This window comes from Gadus macrocephalus, chromosome 13 (assembly GCF_031168955.1).
Source record: "Gadus macrocephalus chromosome 13, ASM3116895v1".
Lineage (NCBI taxonomy): Eukaryota > Metazoa > Chordata > Actinopteri > Gadiformes > Gadidae > Gadus > Gadus macrocephalus.
This window is the reverse complement of record NC_082394.1, coordinates 67,408-82,865: the sequence shown is the minus strand read 5'-3', so window position 1 is coordinate 82,865 and position 15,458 is coordinate 67,408. Positions and strand designations below refer to the sequence as shown.

Sequence of the window (15,458 nt, the reverse complement as noted above, 5' to 3'; positions counted from 1 at the left end):
CGACCACATTTAAACATGTAAACCCCTCTCGACCACATTTAAACCCTATCGACCTATAAGAGTGAGATGAATCTTAAAAGGCTGCTAGGAAGGCAACAGGGTCGACTTAGAGCAGGACTTTATTCATTTTATTTACTATATTGTATATTACAATGCCATAGACCTATCACATCTCTCTTAAACCTTTACAAACTGTGAGAACGTGGTTTAAATCCTTTGTTTTCCATTTTCCCCCATTTCAAAAATACCTCATACCGTCAAAAATATCATAAATATCAACTTTGCGATTGACCAAGATTTACCTCAGAACCAGTTATCATTGATGTGTCCAACCTCGGCCACAGCAGATAAATACAAAGTTAAAACACATCAAATAAATGCATCAACATTAACTTATTTTTTATATTTATACAATCACACATCGTGAAATAACAGTTGGTGAACTGGGTTAATTAATTGTACATAATTGTGCTAAGAGGATGCTATGGTAGCATGCAGCGTATAGCCGTAAGGCAGAATGAGACACTACTATGTGCTAGCTCTGCTACATCTCACTGGTTCAATGACCTTGTATTGGCACGCATGCAGGAGAAGCTTACAGCCGTTGGCTTTGGTTGGATTCCCCGGTCCCGGGATGCAGGGACTTTAATGTAACCGACCTCATTTATTACACATGGTCAGTTTCGAGCCAAGATATTATTTTGAAATCATATCAAAGGTAATTAATATGAGGATACGTTTATATTTTTTCAATTCGATTAATTCTAAAGTTTTTTAGAATTAATTGATCAACACACCTAATCGAAAACACAAATAAAAAATCGGATAGGCAGAAATACATTTTGCAATGAATGTGTTCTGAAGATTTTGTTTGTTACGGCGTGTGAATAAATTAGACAAGGCAGCAGGTTACGTTGACGTGATGCATCGTTTGCTTGGGAGTCTTGGGTGCCATGGTCACTCAGAACTCGACACTGTCACTAGCCTCTTCTGGGCTGTCCGAGTCGATTCCTTCACACAGGCAGTCCTTCAGAAACAGGAAAAACCAACATGTATCAGCTCAGCAACTCTCCCTGTTCTACTTTGTTCGTATGGAGGACATCCTGTCTGTGTTTGTCATGCAGACTTTGTGTCAGTGTAGTGGCATGTGGTTAAAGGACAGCGATAAACAGCACTCACACAGCTTAGTATGGTAACTTCGCTCAACATTTATTACTTACATTTGTGTTTTAAATGTTGAATAAAAGGTTTTAAAAGCTGTTTTACTCCAATCAAACAATGCTAGATTTTCTACTCTGGTTTTCCATGGGGTTTAATTGAAGAGGATTTCCAGGTTGCAGTTAGGGGATTACAACTGTGACTAAATCACTATTGATAAGAGTGTCAACACACAGTAACACATTGTGTTAAGGACGCTAAGCTGCAACAACATGAATCACTGCTTTCACTGAACTCCAAAAACGGTTGGAAACTAGAATAAGTGTTAATTGCATTGATATAGTTCATGATTATGATGTAATTCAACCTTTGGGGGAGGAAATGACACTACCGTACTCACAGACACTTGACACCTATCCAAGGCTGTGAAGAGACAGACAGGAGAAGGGGACGAGGCAGAGAGAGAGAGAGACAGAGGGATAGATAGAGATATGGAGAACGACTGAAGCACTGGACTCACAAGACGATGCCACTGTTTCTTCCGAAACACACAAATGGAAACGGCACACCTCTCAACACCAAATTGGTAATGATTCTTTATTTTTTATAACATTTATATCTATACATATATATATTTATACATATGTGTCTGTGTGACTGTTCGTGTCCGATGTTGCATCTTGCAATTTATGCAAGATATCTGGAATTGTAATAGTTTCCATTCTTCTTTTCCCATATACAAATGGGTAATATATAGTGTGTGTATGAGTGTGCCAAGTAGATGTGAAGCTAAAGCTAGCATTAGACCTGCTAATGCTAACGGTAGGCGTGCTATCATGCTAGGCCGAGCAGAGCTGTGAAGCAAGGGCACCATGCACCAGAAAGACAGACGTGAACCCGCGGAGACGAGCGAAGGCCTGGGGCTGCACAGCGGACTGGTCTGGTATGGTGAAGGTGGGGGGTGTGGGAGGTTGGGGGTGACTCTGACACTAACTTGGCTCTGCTGTCCCTCCGGCATGAGAGCAGAGGGGGTGGGGGCCGAGGGCAGCCAGGGCCTGTTCCCGGCGCTGTACAGCCGGGGCCGTTTGACCTGGTCGTGACTGGCCAGTGGCGTGTAACTATTGCGTCTCAGGATGGGAACGGTGTCCCTGGGATCGTTGGCCTGCGGGGAGACCGGGACACACTGCACGCGTTATCAGGTCAACAGACGAATAAACAACAATGGACACATCTCCCCAGGACACGACCCAAGCAATCCCTGCACTACGTGGCCGTGAACACAGATCTACGAGACGTATCTAGTTTGTGGTTCTAAACTTTGAATAAAAAATAGGAATAGGAATAACTCTTGTAAACAATGGACAAGATAGACAAACATATGCTGTTCAAATTAAGCAAATGTACCTTAAACACACACACACACACACACACACACACACACACACACACACACACACACACACACACACACACACACACACACACACACACACACACACAAACACAGATGTATGTGTTGAATTAGAGCCTTTTTCTCAGGATTATTATTCACGTAAGCGTATAGCATGAGTGAACAGCAGAAGCGTGAAGCGTGAAGCATGAGCAACCATTTGTTTTTCATGTTTCTACTTTATTATGCTCCTTCAATCGGTACCCAGTCACAAGGCCTCACACCTGTACACTGCACCACACTTTAGATTAGATCTGAAAGGAGACCACGATGGATCTGAAAGGAGACCACGATGGCACTTAAGCCGGATTCAGCTCCTTCAAAGCCAGTAAGGAGAGGGGAGATACGATAGGACACATCAGAGGCCCTATCCTCCAGGAGGTCTGGGGGGGCCCACATGTCCTCTTGTGAAATAGAAATATAGGAAGTCAAATAGGAAGCGTCTAAATCTACGATGCAAGCAGGGAAGGGTTAGGGAGCAGAGTTCACTCCACAGCCATTAACGCAACGCAAGGCGCTATGCAGGGGGCTCAAAGGAAGCCAAAGAAGATGGGATGAACAAGACGATGTCTGCCCCAAGGGTAAGCATTAATCCATTATCCTCCTAGCAGGCAAGATGCATCCGCACTAGTATGGGACGGGGCGGGGGGCTTCAGGTCAACAGCAGCAAATGCAAAGAACAACGAGACGGCCAGGGTGGACTCACAAGAGGTCTGTCCCGGTGCGTGTTCACTGCCTCCACATTCAGGTAAAACATCTCCACTTTGCAACCTGGAAAGCAACAACAAAGAAGAAATAATAATAATGCTAATAAAATAATCACTGTTTATTATGGTTAATTATTAGACCTTGCAAAACGTTGCCTACCGTATGCAACGGGGGTGAGCTTTAGGACGGTGTGGAGAGGACATTTCATGTAGGGAAGGTCCTCTAAGAGATGAAAACAAACCATCAATATGCAGTCTTCCACACGTTGGTGTGTGTGGTTGTGTGTATGCACTGCTATAGGTAGCCTGCCTTTATCTTAATACTGAGTATTCATCCTACATTTGATCAGGTGTGCCCACGAGACTTCCAAGTGAAGTAAGCATCATTCAAAGATTACAATCCATCATGCACTTTATCCATTTAAGAGCAAATACAAGACAGAGTCAGACACATCCACATAGCGTCTCTATAGGGCGAGCATGGCATCAACGGCCAGAGTTATGAATATGTGTGCACCTACAGTTCAGTGACCAGTGATAGCGGTTGAGCCTCAAGTCTCTCCTAAGAGAGACTTGATGAGCAGCGGTTTGGATTTAGGGTTAGGGCTAGGGTTAGGGATAGGGTTAGGGTTAGGGTTAGGGTTAACCCTACCTGCACTCTTGTCCAGGAAGTAGGCCAGCAGACACCTCATGACGGCCTGGTGGCAGACCACCAACACGTTGCCCTGACGCTCCAGCTCCATGATCACCGGCTCCAACCTCTGGACCAGGTCCTGGTAGGACTGGAGGGGCGCACACACACGCACACACACAGGCACGCACGCACACACAGGCACACACACACACACACACACACACACACACAGGCACGCACGCACACACAGGCACACACACACACACACACACACACACACACACACAGGCACGCAAGCACACACAGGCACGCACACACACACACACACACACCCACACACACACACACACACACACACACAGGCACGCAAGCACACACAGGCACACACACAGGCGCACACACAGGCACGCACGCACACACAGGCACACACACACACACACAGGCACGCACGCACACACAGGCACACACACACACACGCACCCATACACACACACACAGACACACACACACATACACACAGGCACGCACGCACACACACACACACTCACACAGGCACACACACACACACACACACACACGCACACACAGGCACGCACGCACATACACAGACACCCCCACACACACACACACACACACGCACCCATACACACACACACACACACACACACACACACTCACACGCACATACACACACACACAAATGCACAAACATATGGACACAGACACACACAAACACACACAAAGCACACGCACAGATGCACATGCACACAAAGCACACATACACACACCCATACATGCATGCACATACACGTGCACGGATACACACACATACAGACACAAAAATACTCAAAGGGATCAGCTCTCTCTCACACACACACAAACACACACACACACGCCACCTACATCAATACACTGCTAATTCCTATCTCATGGTTCACTTTCTGCCGTTAACAAAAATTTGTGTCATGGGAAATTAAATCTAAATGATGTTATCAAAGCAGGCTGGAGTTCATTGAAGGTAAATGATTAATTAACTCCGTGGGAACGTAACTCTGTGGGAGTAGCTCGGGTGAAACCAATTAAAAAGAGGCAACCGTAAAATTAAATAAGTCCCATAAAAAGACATGAACACCAGTGAAACCACATGTTTCCTCTGCATTCTGTTTCTCTGATACGATGCCGCTCCAAATAGAAAAGGACACTAGAGCAGTTCTAGAGCTAGGGCTAAACCTGGCAGGGTCAGCCTAGAGCAGGGCTAAACCTGGGAGGGTCAGCCTAGAGCAGGGCTAAACCTGGGAGGGTCAGCCTAGAGCAGGGCTAAACCTGGGAGGGTCAGCCTAGAGCAGGGCTAAACCTGGCAGGGTCAGCCTAGAGCAGAGCTAAACCTGGGAGGGTTAGCCTAGAGCAGGGCTAAACCTGGGAGGGTCAGCCTAGAGCAGAGCTAAACCTGGGAGGGTTAGCCTAGAGCAGGGCTAAACCTGGCAGGGTCAGCCTAGAGCAGGGCTAAACCTGGCAGGGTTAGCCTAGAGCAGGGCTAAACCTGGCAGGGTTAGCCTAGAGCAGGGCTAAACCTGGCAGGGTCAGCCTAGAGCAGGGCTAAACCTGGCAGGGTCAGCCTAGAGCAGGGCTAAACCTGGCAGGGTCAGCCTAGAGCAGGGCTAAACCTGGCAGGGTCAGCCTAGAGCAGGGCTAAACCTGGCAGGGTCAGCCTAGAGCAGGGCTAAACCTGGCAGGGTCAGCCTAGAGCAGGGCTAAACCTGGCAGGGTTAGCCTAGAGCAGGGCTAAACCTGGGAGGGTCAGCCTAGAGCAGAGCTAAACCTGGGAGGGTCAGCCTAGAGCAGGGCTAAACCTGGCAGGGTCAGCCTAGAGCAGGGCTAAACCTGGCAGGGTCAGCCTAGAGCAGGGCTAAACCTGGCAGGGTTAGCCTAGAGCAGGGCTAAACCTGGCAGGGTCAGCCTAGAGCAGGGCTAAACCTGGCAGGGTTAGCCTAGAGCAGGGCTAAACCTGGGAGGGTCAGCCTAGAGCAGGGCTAAACCTGGCAGGGTTAGCCTGGGAGGTTTAGCCTAGAGCAGTTCTAGACCAGTACTAGAGCAGGGCTTAACCTGGGAGGGGTCAGCCAGGGGTCAGTCGGCTGTTGAGTTTTTAGAACACCCCCAAATGTATCAACGATATCAATATTAATTATTGGTTAGTTGGGGGGCTACACACGCCCACTGATATTTGGTACTTTGTTGGAATTGTAAACAAGCAGTTCAAATGAAGTGTACTTGATGAGTCTGGTTGTCACGGTTACCTCTCCCCCGGGGTAACGGTAGTGGTATTTGTCGTGGTCCCGTAGAGCAAACTCCTCCGGGAAGGAGGCCTGGATCATCTCGTAGCTCATCTCCTCACACACCCCCTGTGGAGGCCGGAGGAACATGAAGAACACGCTCTTATCTTGGGTTAAAATAAATAAGAAATACACTGCAACACTTTGAATTATGCACCACTAAAAATTAGGGAACAACAAATGACAAAAGCAAACCGAATAACGTAGTTAATTAAGGGTAGGAAGGATAAGTGTGCCAAGATAAAACAAACTAAGACAGTGGAAGAATCGTGAGCGAGCCTAGCAAGTTGCTAGCTGCTGCGGCGCTCACTGGAACGAGAAACAGTCGGAATATAATTGGCGGATAAACAAACATGGAGAAGGGTACGGAACTTGATGTTAAAATGTTTGCACAACAAATTTTACGGCACTTGTGTTCATATGGCAGTACATTTACAATAAAATTGTGCATTACACTGCTTTTGAATTCATTATTGGATTTAGCGTAAAACAATGTAAGAGGAACTTTTAATCATTGCCCAGCCCTATATATATATATTTGTATATATATATATATATATATATATATATATATATATATACATATCAACCACAGGACTTTTGCTTTGTAAAGCCCCCTGTGAGGTGGGGTACCCACAGCATCGATCTCGTTGAGGATCTTCCACTGCTCGTAGGGCACAGCGAGCTCCTCGGCCGTCTGGATGGTCCTCCTCAACTGGCTGGTCCACACCTTCAGGTCCCACAGCTGGTGCTGCTCGATGAAGCTCCGCAGAGCCTGGGAGAACTGGGAGGGAGGGAGGGAGGGGGAGAGAGAGAGAGAGAGAGAGAGAGAGAGAGAGAGAGAGAGAGAGAGAGAGAGAGAGAGAGAGAGAGAGAGAGAGAGAGAGAGAGAGAGATGGAGGGAGGGAGGGAGGGAGGGAGAGAGGGAGGGAGGGTGGGAGAGAGAGAAAGAGGAAGGGAGAGGGAGGGAGAGGGAGCGAGAGAGAGAGAGGGGGAGGGAGGGAGAGAGGGCGAGAGAGAGAGAGAGGGAGGGAGCAGGGAGGGAGGGAGAGAGAGAGAGAGAGAGAGAGGGAGGGAGAGAGAGAGAGAGAGAGAGAGGGGGAAAGGGAGGTAGAGAGGGAGAAAGAGGTAGGGAGAGAGGGAGGGAATTCAGTTAAACTAAGTAATTTAATTTAACATAATGTAAGAAACCCAACTCCGTCATGTAGGATGCCCTCTTCTCAAATACAAATCCCTATTGCTACACTTGTACCAGCTAGACGTGTTGCAAAAGTATCTGCAAGAAAAACAACAGCTGAGACTCGTAGCAGCAGATTGGAGCAGTTGTATCAATGGACTTGTGCTAGCTCATTAAAATGCTAAATTAACATATCGATCTATATCATTTTATTTGTTAGGAAATATTTCACAGATGTGCAACTTCGGATGCATTAGTTCACATTTGAGTTTATGAATGCACAAATTTTGTGCAGGTTCTCAGATAATGAAACATGGGTGTGCGAATGTGTTTTGCACCAACTGCGCTGCAATGATTGTAGCAAAAGTGTCAAGTGCATGACTCTATGAAGATGTGATGTACAGGATAGGATTTGTGCGACAAAGGACTTGTCAACTCGTAGCCCCTATTTTGTCTTTACAATGGCAGAAAAAATATTTACGACTTCAAATTTACTGTTACACATTTGTGACTTTAGTGTACGCATGCTAAAGAATTTTGCTACAATAATACCTTCATATTAGGGTTAGGGTTAGAGAGTACATGGGGACAAGAACAGCTTCCCTGTTTGATTATTTGTTTTGTTATGAAAAAAGAAAAATTAAAAACCCTTTTCACTCAAAAATGTACTTTCTGTACAGAGAATTCATAAGCATATTTTATGAAACAAAGGTATAAATAAGGAATATAAAGCAAGGTGATTTCCCCCCTCTATCTATATTTGCATATTCATAGGTCCTTGCCTTTCTAATTAGGGTAAAGGTGTAGATGTAGGTGTAGTATAGCTGACAGTAGGTATTGGGTCTGGTCAGTATAACAGACAGTAGGTATTGGGTCTGGTCAGTATAACAGACAGTAGGTATTGGGTCTGGTCAGTATAACAGACAGTAGGTATTGGGTCTGGTCAGTATAACAGACAGTAGGTATTGGGTCTGGTCAGTATAGCAGACAGTAGGTATTGGGTCTGGTCAGTATAGCAGACAGTAGGTATTGGGACTGGTCAGTATAACAGACAGTAGGTATTGGGTTTGGTCAGTATAACAGACAGTAGGTATTGGGTCTGGTCAGTATAACAGACAGTAGGTATTGGGTCTGGTCAGTATAGCAGACAGTAGGTATTGGGTCTGGTCAGTATAGCAGACAGTAGGTATTGGGTCTGGTCAGTATAGCAGACAGTAGGTATTGGGTCTGGTCAGTATAGCAGACAGTAGGTATTGGGTCTGGTCAGTATAACAGACAGTAGGTATTGGGTCTGGTCAGTATAGCAGACAGTAGGTATTGGGTCTGGTCAGTATAACAGACAGTAGGTATTGGGTCTGGTCAGTATAACAGACAGTAGGTATTGGGTCTGGTCAGTATAGCAGACAGTAGGTATTGGGTCTGGTCAGTATAACAGACAGTAGGTATTGGGTCTGGTCAGTATAACAGACAGTAGGTATTGGGTCTGGTCAGTATAACAGACAGTAGGTATTGGGTCTGGTCAGTATGACAGACAGTAGGTATTGGGTCTGGTCAGTATAACAGACAGTAGGTATTGGGTCTGGTCAGTATGACAGACAGTAGGTATTGGGTCTGGTCAGTATAACAGACAGTAGGTATTGGGTCTGGTCAGTATAGCAGACAGTAGGTATTGGGTCTGGTCAGTATAACAGACAGTAGGTATTGGGACTGGTCAGTATAGCAGACAGTAGGTATTGGGACTGGTCAGTATAGCAGACAGTAGGTATTGGGTCTGGTCAGTATAACAGACAGTAGGTATTGGGTCTGGTCAGTATAACAGACAGTACGGTAGGCATTGGGTCTGGTCAGTATAACAGACAGTAGGCATTGGGTCTGGTCAGTATAACAGACAGTAGGTATTGGGTCTGGTCAGTATAACAGACAGTAGGTATTGGGTCTGGTCAGTATAACAGACAGTAGGTATTGGGTCTGGTCAGTATAACAGACAGTAGGCATTGGGTCTGGTCAGTATAACAGACAGTAGGTATTGGGTCTGGTCAGTATAACAGACAGTAGGTATTGGGTCTGGTCAGTATAGCAGACAGTAGGTATTGGGTCTGGTCAGTATAGCAGACAGTAGGTATTGGGTCTGGTCAGTATAGCAGACAGTAGGTATTGGGTCTGGTCAGTATAACAGACAGTAGGTATTGGGACTGGTCAGTATAGCAGACAGTAGGTATTGGGTCTGGTCAGGCCTACCAGTCTACCGTGGTGGGACAGCTCGGAGTCCCCCCCAATGCGGCCCTCTACGTTGTGGTTGCTCTCGCCATGGCGACACAGGTAGATGGAGTGGGAGTGCACGTGGATGTTCATGAGGTAGTACACGATCTTGCTCTGGATGTAGTCCTGGACCCGGTTCACCAGGAACCTCACGCCCACGTTCATCACCTTGATGAAGGACAGGTCCCTGGGTGGGCAGAGGAAGGGGAGAAGAGGCACACAAGAAATCAGAATTTGGGTGGAATTGCACCTGGTTGTTGTTCAGATCACTAAGAATTTAAGATTTGCAAGATATAATTGGGTAACTAATGTTCCTGTTTGGTTTGCTCTGTTTACATTGGAAGCCGTTTCTAAACTGCACTTGAGTGTGGTTTCATGATTGTTTAAGTAAGGAGATTATTCAGGGCAGGACTGTTGCTAATTACCCAACTGTGATGCCAGGGAGCTGGCTGACATGACGTCTTACTTGTCATATTGGTCAGGGTCTAGCGGTTGGTAGGTGACCTTGTAACACTCGATTCTCTTCAGAAAGTCGTCCATCACTCGCTCTCTGTGTCTCTCCGGGTAGTCAGGGCTTGAAACCTTTACCTCCTGTGAGGTATTTCACACACGTTTCAACAAATCATAAAAAATTAATAACCAACGAACATCAGCCTTATTCAACTAGCGACTATCTTAGTTCCATCTTGGTACTAAAATTCAGCTTTCAGCTGCCCTCACCCTGTTAGTGTTTCAAAAAAGATGGCCACTAGGGGAAAAAGGCCCATTGTGAGTAATAATAGGTTATGAGGTTGACCTTGTGGGGCCTTGGTTGGTTATAGGCTAGGATTCCTCGAAGTGACCTTAGAACATACCAGAATGTTGGCAGCAATGACTTCTGGGTCGTCACACTCTGACTCCACAAAAAACACCTGTTGCAGAGAAGGCCATTTACAATGCATTACTGACTCAAAGCGCAAATATTTGTGCATATATTTGTACAGGCACGGTATTGCTGTTCAGCTGTCTGCTTGTTCTGTATTTAGTGTGCTGAGTCATATAGCGGTTTGTTGTCGTAATACATGGAGGTTACCTTAAATGCATTTTCTTGGACAAAAGCGAGAATGAGGTCTCGTCTCTCCCTCGTCGTATTTGTTGCGTCGAACACCTGGTTCAAATGTAAAACATTGAATATGAAAGTCATAGAAACAACTAAAAGGGGGTCTAGTTTGCTGCTGCTCAGAGTCACTTTATGGAATTCATTTGACAGTTTGGGATTAAAGAAATCCCTTTGAAGTGTTTTCCAAAAAAAAGGAGGATGAAAAGGAGATGAAGATGAGACACAGGAATACAGAAGAGGATAAAGACTCACAGCGATCTGTCCTCCTTCGTCTGTCAGATACGCCCTCACATCCTGCAGGGCGACCAGGGCACACTGTCTACAGACACACGCACACAGACGTACGCACGCACACACACACAGACACACGCACGCACACACACACACACACACACGCACACACACACACACACACACGCACACACACACACACACAGACACACACAGACACACACACACACAGAGACACACACACAGACACACGCACAGACACACGCACACACACACACACACGGACATACAACAGATTCTTTACATCGAAAAACCTGACATAGCTTTACAGATATCTGAAGCCATACCCATACTCCTATCTCACCTAGTTTATTAAAATGATACCTACCTACAGCTCCATCCATACCTATAAACCGTTCTATGCCGTTACACCTGACCTGTAGCTCTATTATGAACCATGAACCTACCCTAGACAAGAATCCAAAACAATTAGAAGAAAATCAAACCATGACCCAACTCACAGCCAATTCCTTGTCCCTATCCGTACCTCTACATAGAGGGTTAGCTAACATCTAAATAACTGCGTCAGGGTCTGATATGTATCACTGTATGCAATAATGTATTGTGAGTATGAATGACCTAATAATTATTAGATAACATTAGATCGCTTAAGATAGATGAGGGTTAGTGTTAGGGTTAACCCTTAACTCTACCTCTTGGGTCACAAAGGCAACTGACAAGCAACACTCTGGCTGTCCAGTGTTACTGATCGAAGCAGGACTGAAAGAATCAGTATCGCTTGTAATAGCATCAGAGTGACAGTGGCAGGTTGTTAATATCTAGGTCAGCCCTGTGCCAGGAAAAGGTGAGCGTACTTATTAAAAGACCAATTTATTACGGAACCTGATAGATGTTTCAGAGGAACAGACGTCCTGCCTGTCAGTGTCAAGACCACCTTATTATTTATGTTATTATTATGATTATATTGGATGTTATTATATAAGATTATATATGTTAATGCTCTTTCACGCTAAAGAACATGGTGCCCTGTTTTTCTTAATCGTCTGTAATCTTCTTTTATCAGGTCGGAGTTGATGATGTCACATTTGTCAGATCCCTGATTATATTACGAGACATTATTTTCTGTGTCGTCTGTGTGTGTGAATGTGTTATTTTTTGCAGTAGGCCTGTATGCTATCCAAGCCCTTAATCCTATAGCGACCAGTCTTCAGCCGTGGTTGTGATCACAACAGAGACTGTGAGGGTTGTAAATATTGTAAGAGTTATTGATGAAATTTTGATAAAACTATGCTACACAGGGTTAGGTTTAGGGCTAGGGCTAGGGCTAACCCTAACCACAAGGCCTTTATCCACAGAGAGCGAGGTGAATATGATCTGATGATGGTGAAAGCAATTCCTTAGGCCAGATCCCTTAGCTGAAGTTTGATGTCATACCTTGTGAATTGGATCACACATGCACTAAAACATACAAAAAACACACGCACACACCAGGGTCAGTTTATTAATGGGGGCTTGGGGCATAAAGACATATATAATTGCACCCGACATTGGGATGAAGTAGGGGGGCAGAATAAGGAGATATGAGATTCCCTTAACTGACACACACACACACACACACCTGGCCTAGACAACCAAAGAACTTACTTCCTGATTTTCATGGCTTCCTGGTTGTCATGGCGGAAGAAGTCGTAGGACTTGTATGCCCTGACCGCCTCCCTCCGGTACACGCCCAGGTTAAACACTGAGGGAGACAGGAAGTCAGCACACTTCCTGTATTGCACCCGACCATGAGAGATGTGTTCAGCAGGTTCAACCAGCTAACCCTGACCCTAACCCCCTAACCCTGACCCTAACCCCCTAACCCTGACCCTAACCCCCTAACCCTGACCCTAACCCCCTAACCCTGACCCTAACCCCCTAACCCTGACCCTAACCCCCTAACCCTGACCCTAACCCCCTAACCCTGACCCTAACCCCCTAACCCTGACCCTAACCCCCTAACCCTGACCCTAACCCCCTAACCCTGACCCTAACCCCCTAACCCTAATCCTAATGATCTGTATCTGACCTCACTGTAAGCTGCTTTGAAGGCAAGCCTTGTCTCAATGACTAAACAGTCCAAAGGCAATGTGTTGAGGCGCATGTCTCTGCATTACGCGTTTGAGGAGTGCTGCATTGGACACTGGTTGCTTCAATAGTCATTAGGAGTGGAAGGTGTTGTCACAGTGTGGTGACCTTTGGTGGGGACACCGATCCAGTTGAGGTAGCGAGTGAGTTTCTTGGACATGTAGGTCTTCCCTCTGGCAGGAAGGCCGATCATCACGATCACCGTGGGAGAGTTGGTCATGTAGGATGCCCACGCTGCAGCACACACACACACACACACACACACACACACACACACACACACACACACACACACACACACACACACACACACACACACACACACACACACACACACACACACACACACACGCACATGCATGCACAGTATCACATACACACAAACACACACACGCACACACAGTTTACAGGCACATACAGAGTTGCATGGCAGTCAAATAGCTCAGTAGAAGTTAAATAGATTCTACATAAAAATAAAAAAACATACTTCCAGTAGGCCTATCAACTGTTTTTTTTGTTTAGTACACTAAAGTCCAAAATTATCGTATAAATTATATTATAAATTATATAACAACTACATATTTTAAAGTAAGGGTTGGGGTTAGGTAACCTTACAGTGCTTTAGTCCAAGAGACAGCAACCCTAGAATGAGTATTGAAGTACTTAATGAATTAATACACGCTGTCATGGTATAAATAAAAGTTTAAAGGGTAATTCCGTGGCTGTGATATTTTCTATGGTCTCTTCTGCAAATGAACCTCAGTGAGACTTCCTGAATAAATTAAGGTTAATTAACAACATTTCTTCCATAACTCGAAAACCTGTTTCAAATGTGGATGATCCAGTTGATCTGCACTATAAATAATCCTCCCGTTTTCCTGCCCCTTCAACTACAACTACCTACAACACAATTATGCTAATTCCAAGGGTAAATTATAGAGGATTAGGGCCACAGATAAGTATTTTTTTATAGTTCTGATTGTATTCTGAGTATTCTGACTTTAATCTCAGTATTCTGACTTTATTCTCAGATATGCATAGTTCTGACACTAATTATTTTTCTTATGTGTTGCCCTTATGTGTTGTCTCTTCCGTACGATACCTTCCAAGCTCTGCACGGGATAAATATCTCTTCAGAAACGGTAACCCGTTGATCTAGAAAGCATTGCATGCGGAACTGCTTTCTAAAATTTAATTGTCTGCTTTGCTTTATTTAAAACATGTAAAAATCAATAAACAAACATAATAATAAAAAAAGGCAGGAAGAACCACACTTTCGATGTTTGTTCAGAGGGCCTACATTGATGACTGACTCCCCCATTCTCTCCCTCTCATCGCCAACCCCCAATGAGGCGCTGATGACCCCATCCCTAACCCTAACCGCTAACCCTAACCCTGTCCCTAACCCTGTCCCTAACCCTAACCTTTACTCACAGCACTTCTTCTCCTTCATCCGCAGCTCGCTCCTCTTCGCCTCGGCGAGGTTGGCCGGGCTGCCGACCCTCTGCACACTGGACATGGTGGTGAGGCTCCGGTACTTCAAAGTACTCCTTTCAAATATCACTATAGTTTAAAACATTCTACATATTGTTTTATGATAAAATCAAATTAGTATCCACACTTTTTGTCAATGTTATCAGCGCCCGATATTGAATGCCATCTTTCTGGCGATGGGTCAGATATTGTTCGCATTGGTATTGAAACTCAAAACAGCAGCGCATCTGCAGATGGTAGCAGCTAATCGTTGATTAAACTAAACACAGATGCACAATACACGTAAGTACCGGTGTTGTATATAAACGATGCGAACCAAAAACCTGCAATGCCTTTCATTGATCATATTGAATCAAATGCGCATGGTCTTTCTCGAATAATTTACCCAAGTCGCTACTATCACAAAATCTCATGTTGACACATGTTCCGAACACATTTATTAACCGTTAGGTTACCTGCCCTGAATGCAGATGCTTCCAGGTGTGAGGGCGAAATGCCGTGGTGTCTAAACCCGGATCAGTAGTCCTCAGCTGTAGACTCCCATGCAACGGAGTTATGAAGAAGAGCGACGTGACGGCGCCAAACCGGCCGGTGCACAGGCTCTGTCCTAGCGCCCAACTTGCTGCTACCAGCGCGCTGGTGTCATTCCAAGAGCTCCGAGCTGTACGTCACGTTTTCCTACCGTAACGTTGATAATAGATCCCCCGGTAGGTTAGTCACACACACACACACACACACACACACACACACACACACACACACACACACACA

The 15,458-nt window shown here is 45.4% G+C and overlaps 1 protein-coding gene across 8 annotated transcripts; it reads right to left on the bottom strand.

Moving 5' to 3' along the window:
* Positions 1–101: 101 nt before the first annotated feature.
* pfkfb2b (6-phosphofructo-2-kinase/fructose-2,6-biphosphatase 2b) lies at positions 102–15,380 on the bottom strand. 8 transcript variants are annotated; one of them, XM_060069007.1, is made up of 17 exons: positions 15,143–15,373; positions 14,628–14,743; positions 13,302–13,427; positions 12,711–12,807; positions 11,067–11,133; positions 10,788–10,862; positions 10,570–10,626; positions 10,182–10,306; positions 9,695–9,902; positions 6,917–7,063; positions 6,244–6,348; positions 3,968–4,097; positions 3,476–3,538; positions 3,315–3,379; positions 2,153–2,341; positions 1,559–1,581; positions 102–1,027 (listed from the first exon to the last, which is right to left on the bottom strand). In XM_060069007.1, exons 2-17 carry the CDS (start codon positions 14,710–14,712, stop codon positions 958–960), a joined length of 1,632 nt encoding a protein of 543 aa, XP_059924990.1. In that variant the 5' UTR covers positions 14,713–14,743; positions 15,143–15,373; the 3' UTR covers positions 102–957. The 8 variants fall into 8 exon arrangements, 7 of the variants coding, with proteins under 7 accessions (XP_059924990.1, XP_059924991.1, XP_059924992.1 ...); XR_009528634.1 differs by having other exon boundaries at positions 1,559–2,341; positions 15,143–15,379; XM_060069008.1 differs by lacking the exon at positions 1,559–1,581 and having other exon boundaries at positions 15,143–15,372.
* Positions 15,381–15,458: the final 78 nt, after the last annotated feature.

Bases quoted from the DNA above. Each gene is read 5' to 3' on its own strand.
- pfkfb2b (XM_060069005.1), bottom strand. From the start codon at position 14,712: ATGTCCAGTGTGCAGAGGGTCGGCAGCCCGGCCAACCTCGCCGAGGCG. The intron at 4,098-6,243 runs GTAACCGTGACA...GCGCCCCTCCAG, and splicing joins ACCGTTACCCCGGGGGAGAG to TCCTACCAGGACCTGGTCCA. The intron at 3,380-3,475 runs GTAGGCAACGTT...GTTGCTTTCCAG, and splicing joins GCTCACCCCCGTTGCATACG to GTTGCAAAGTGGAGATGTTT.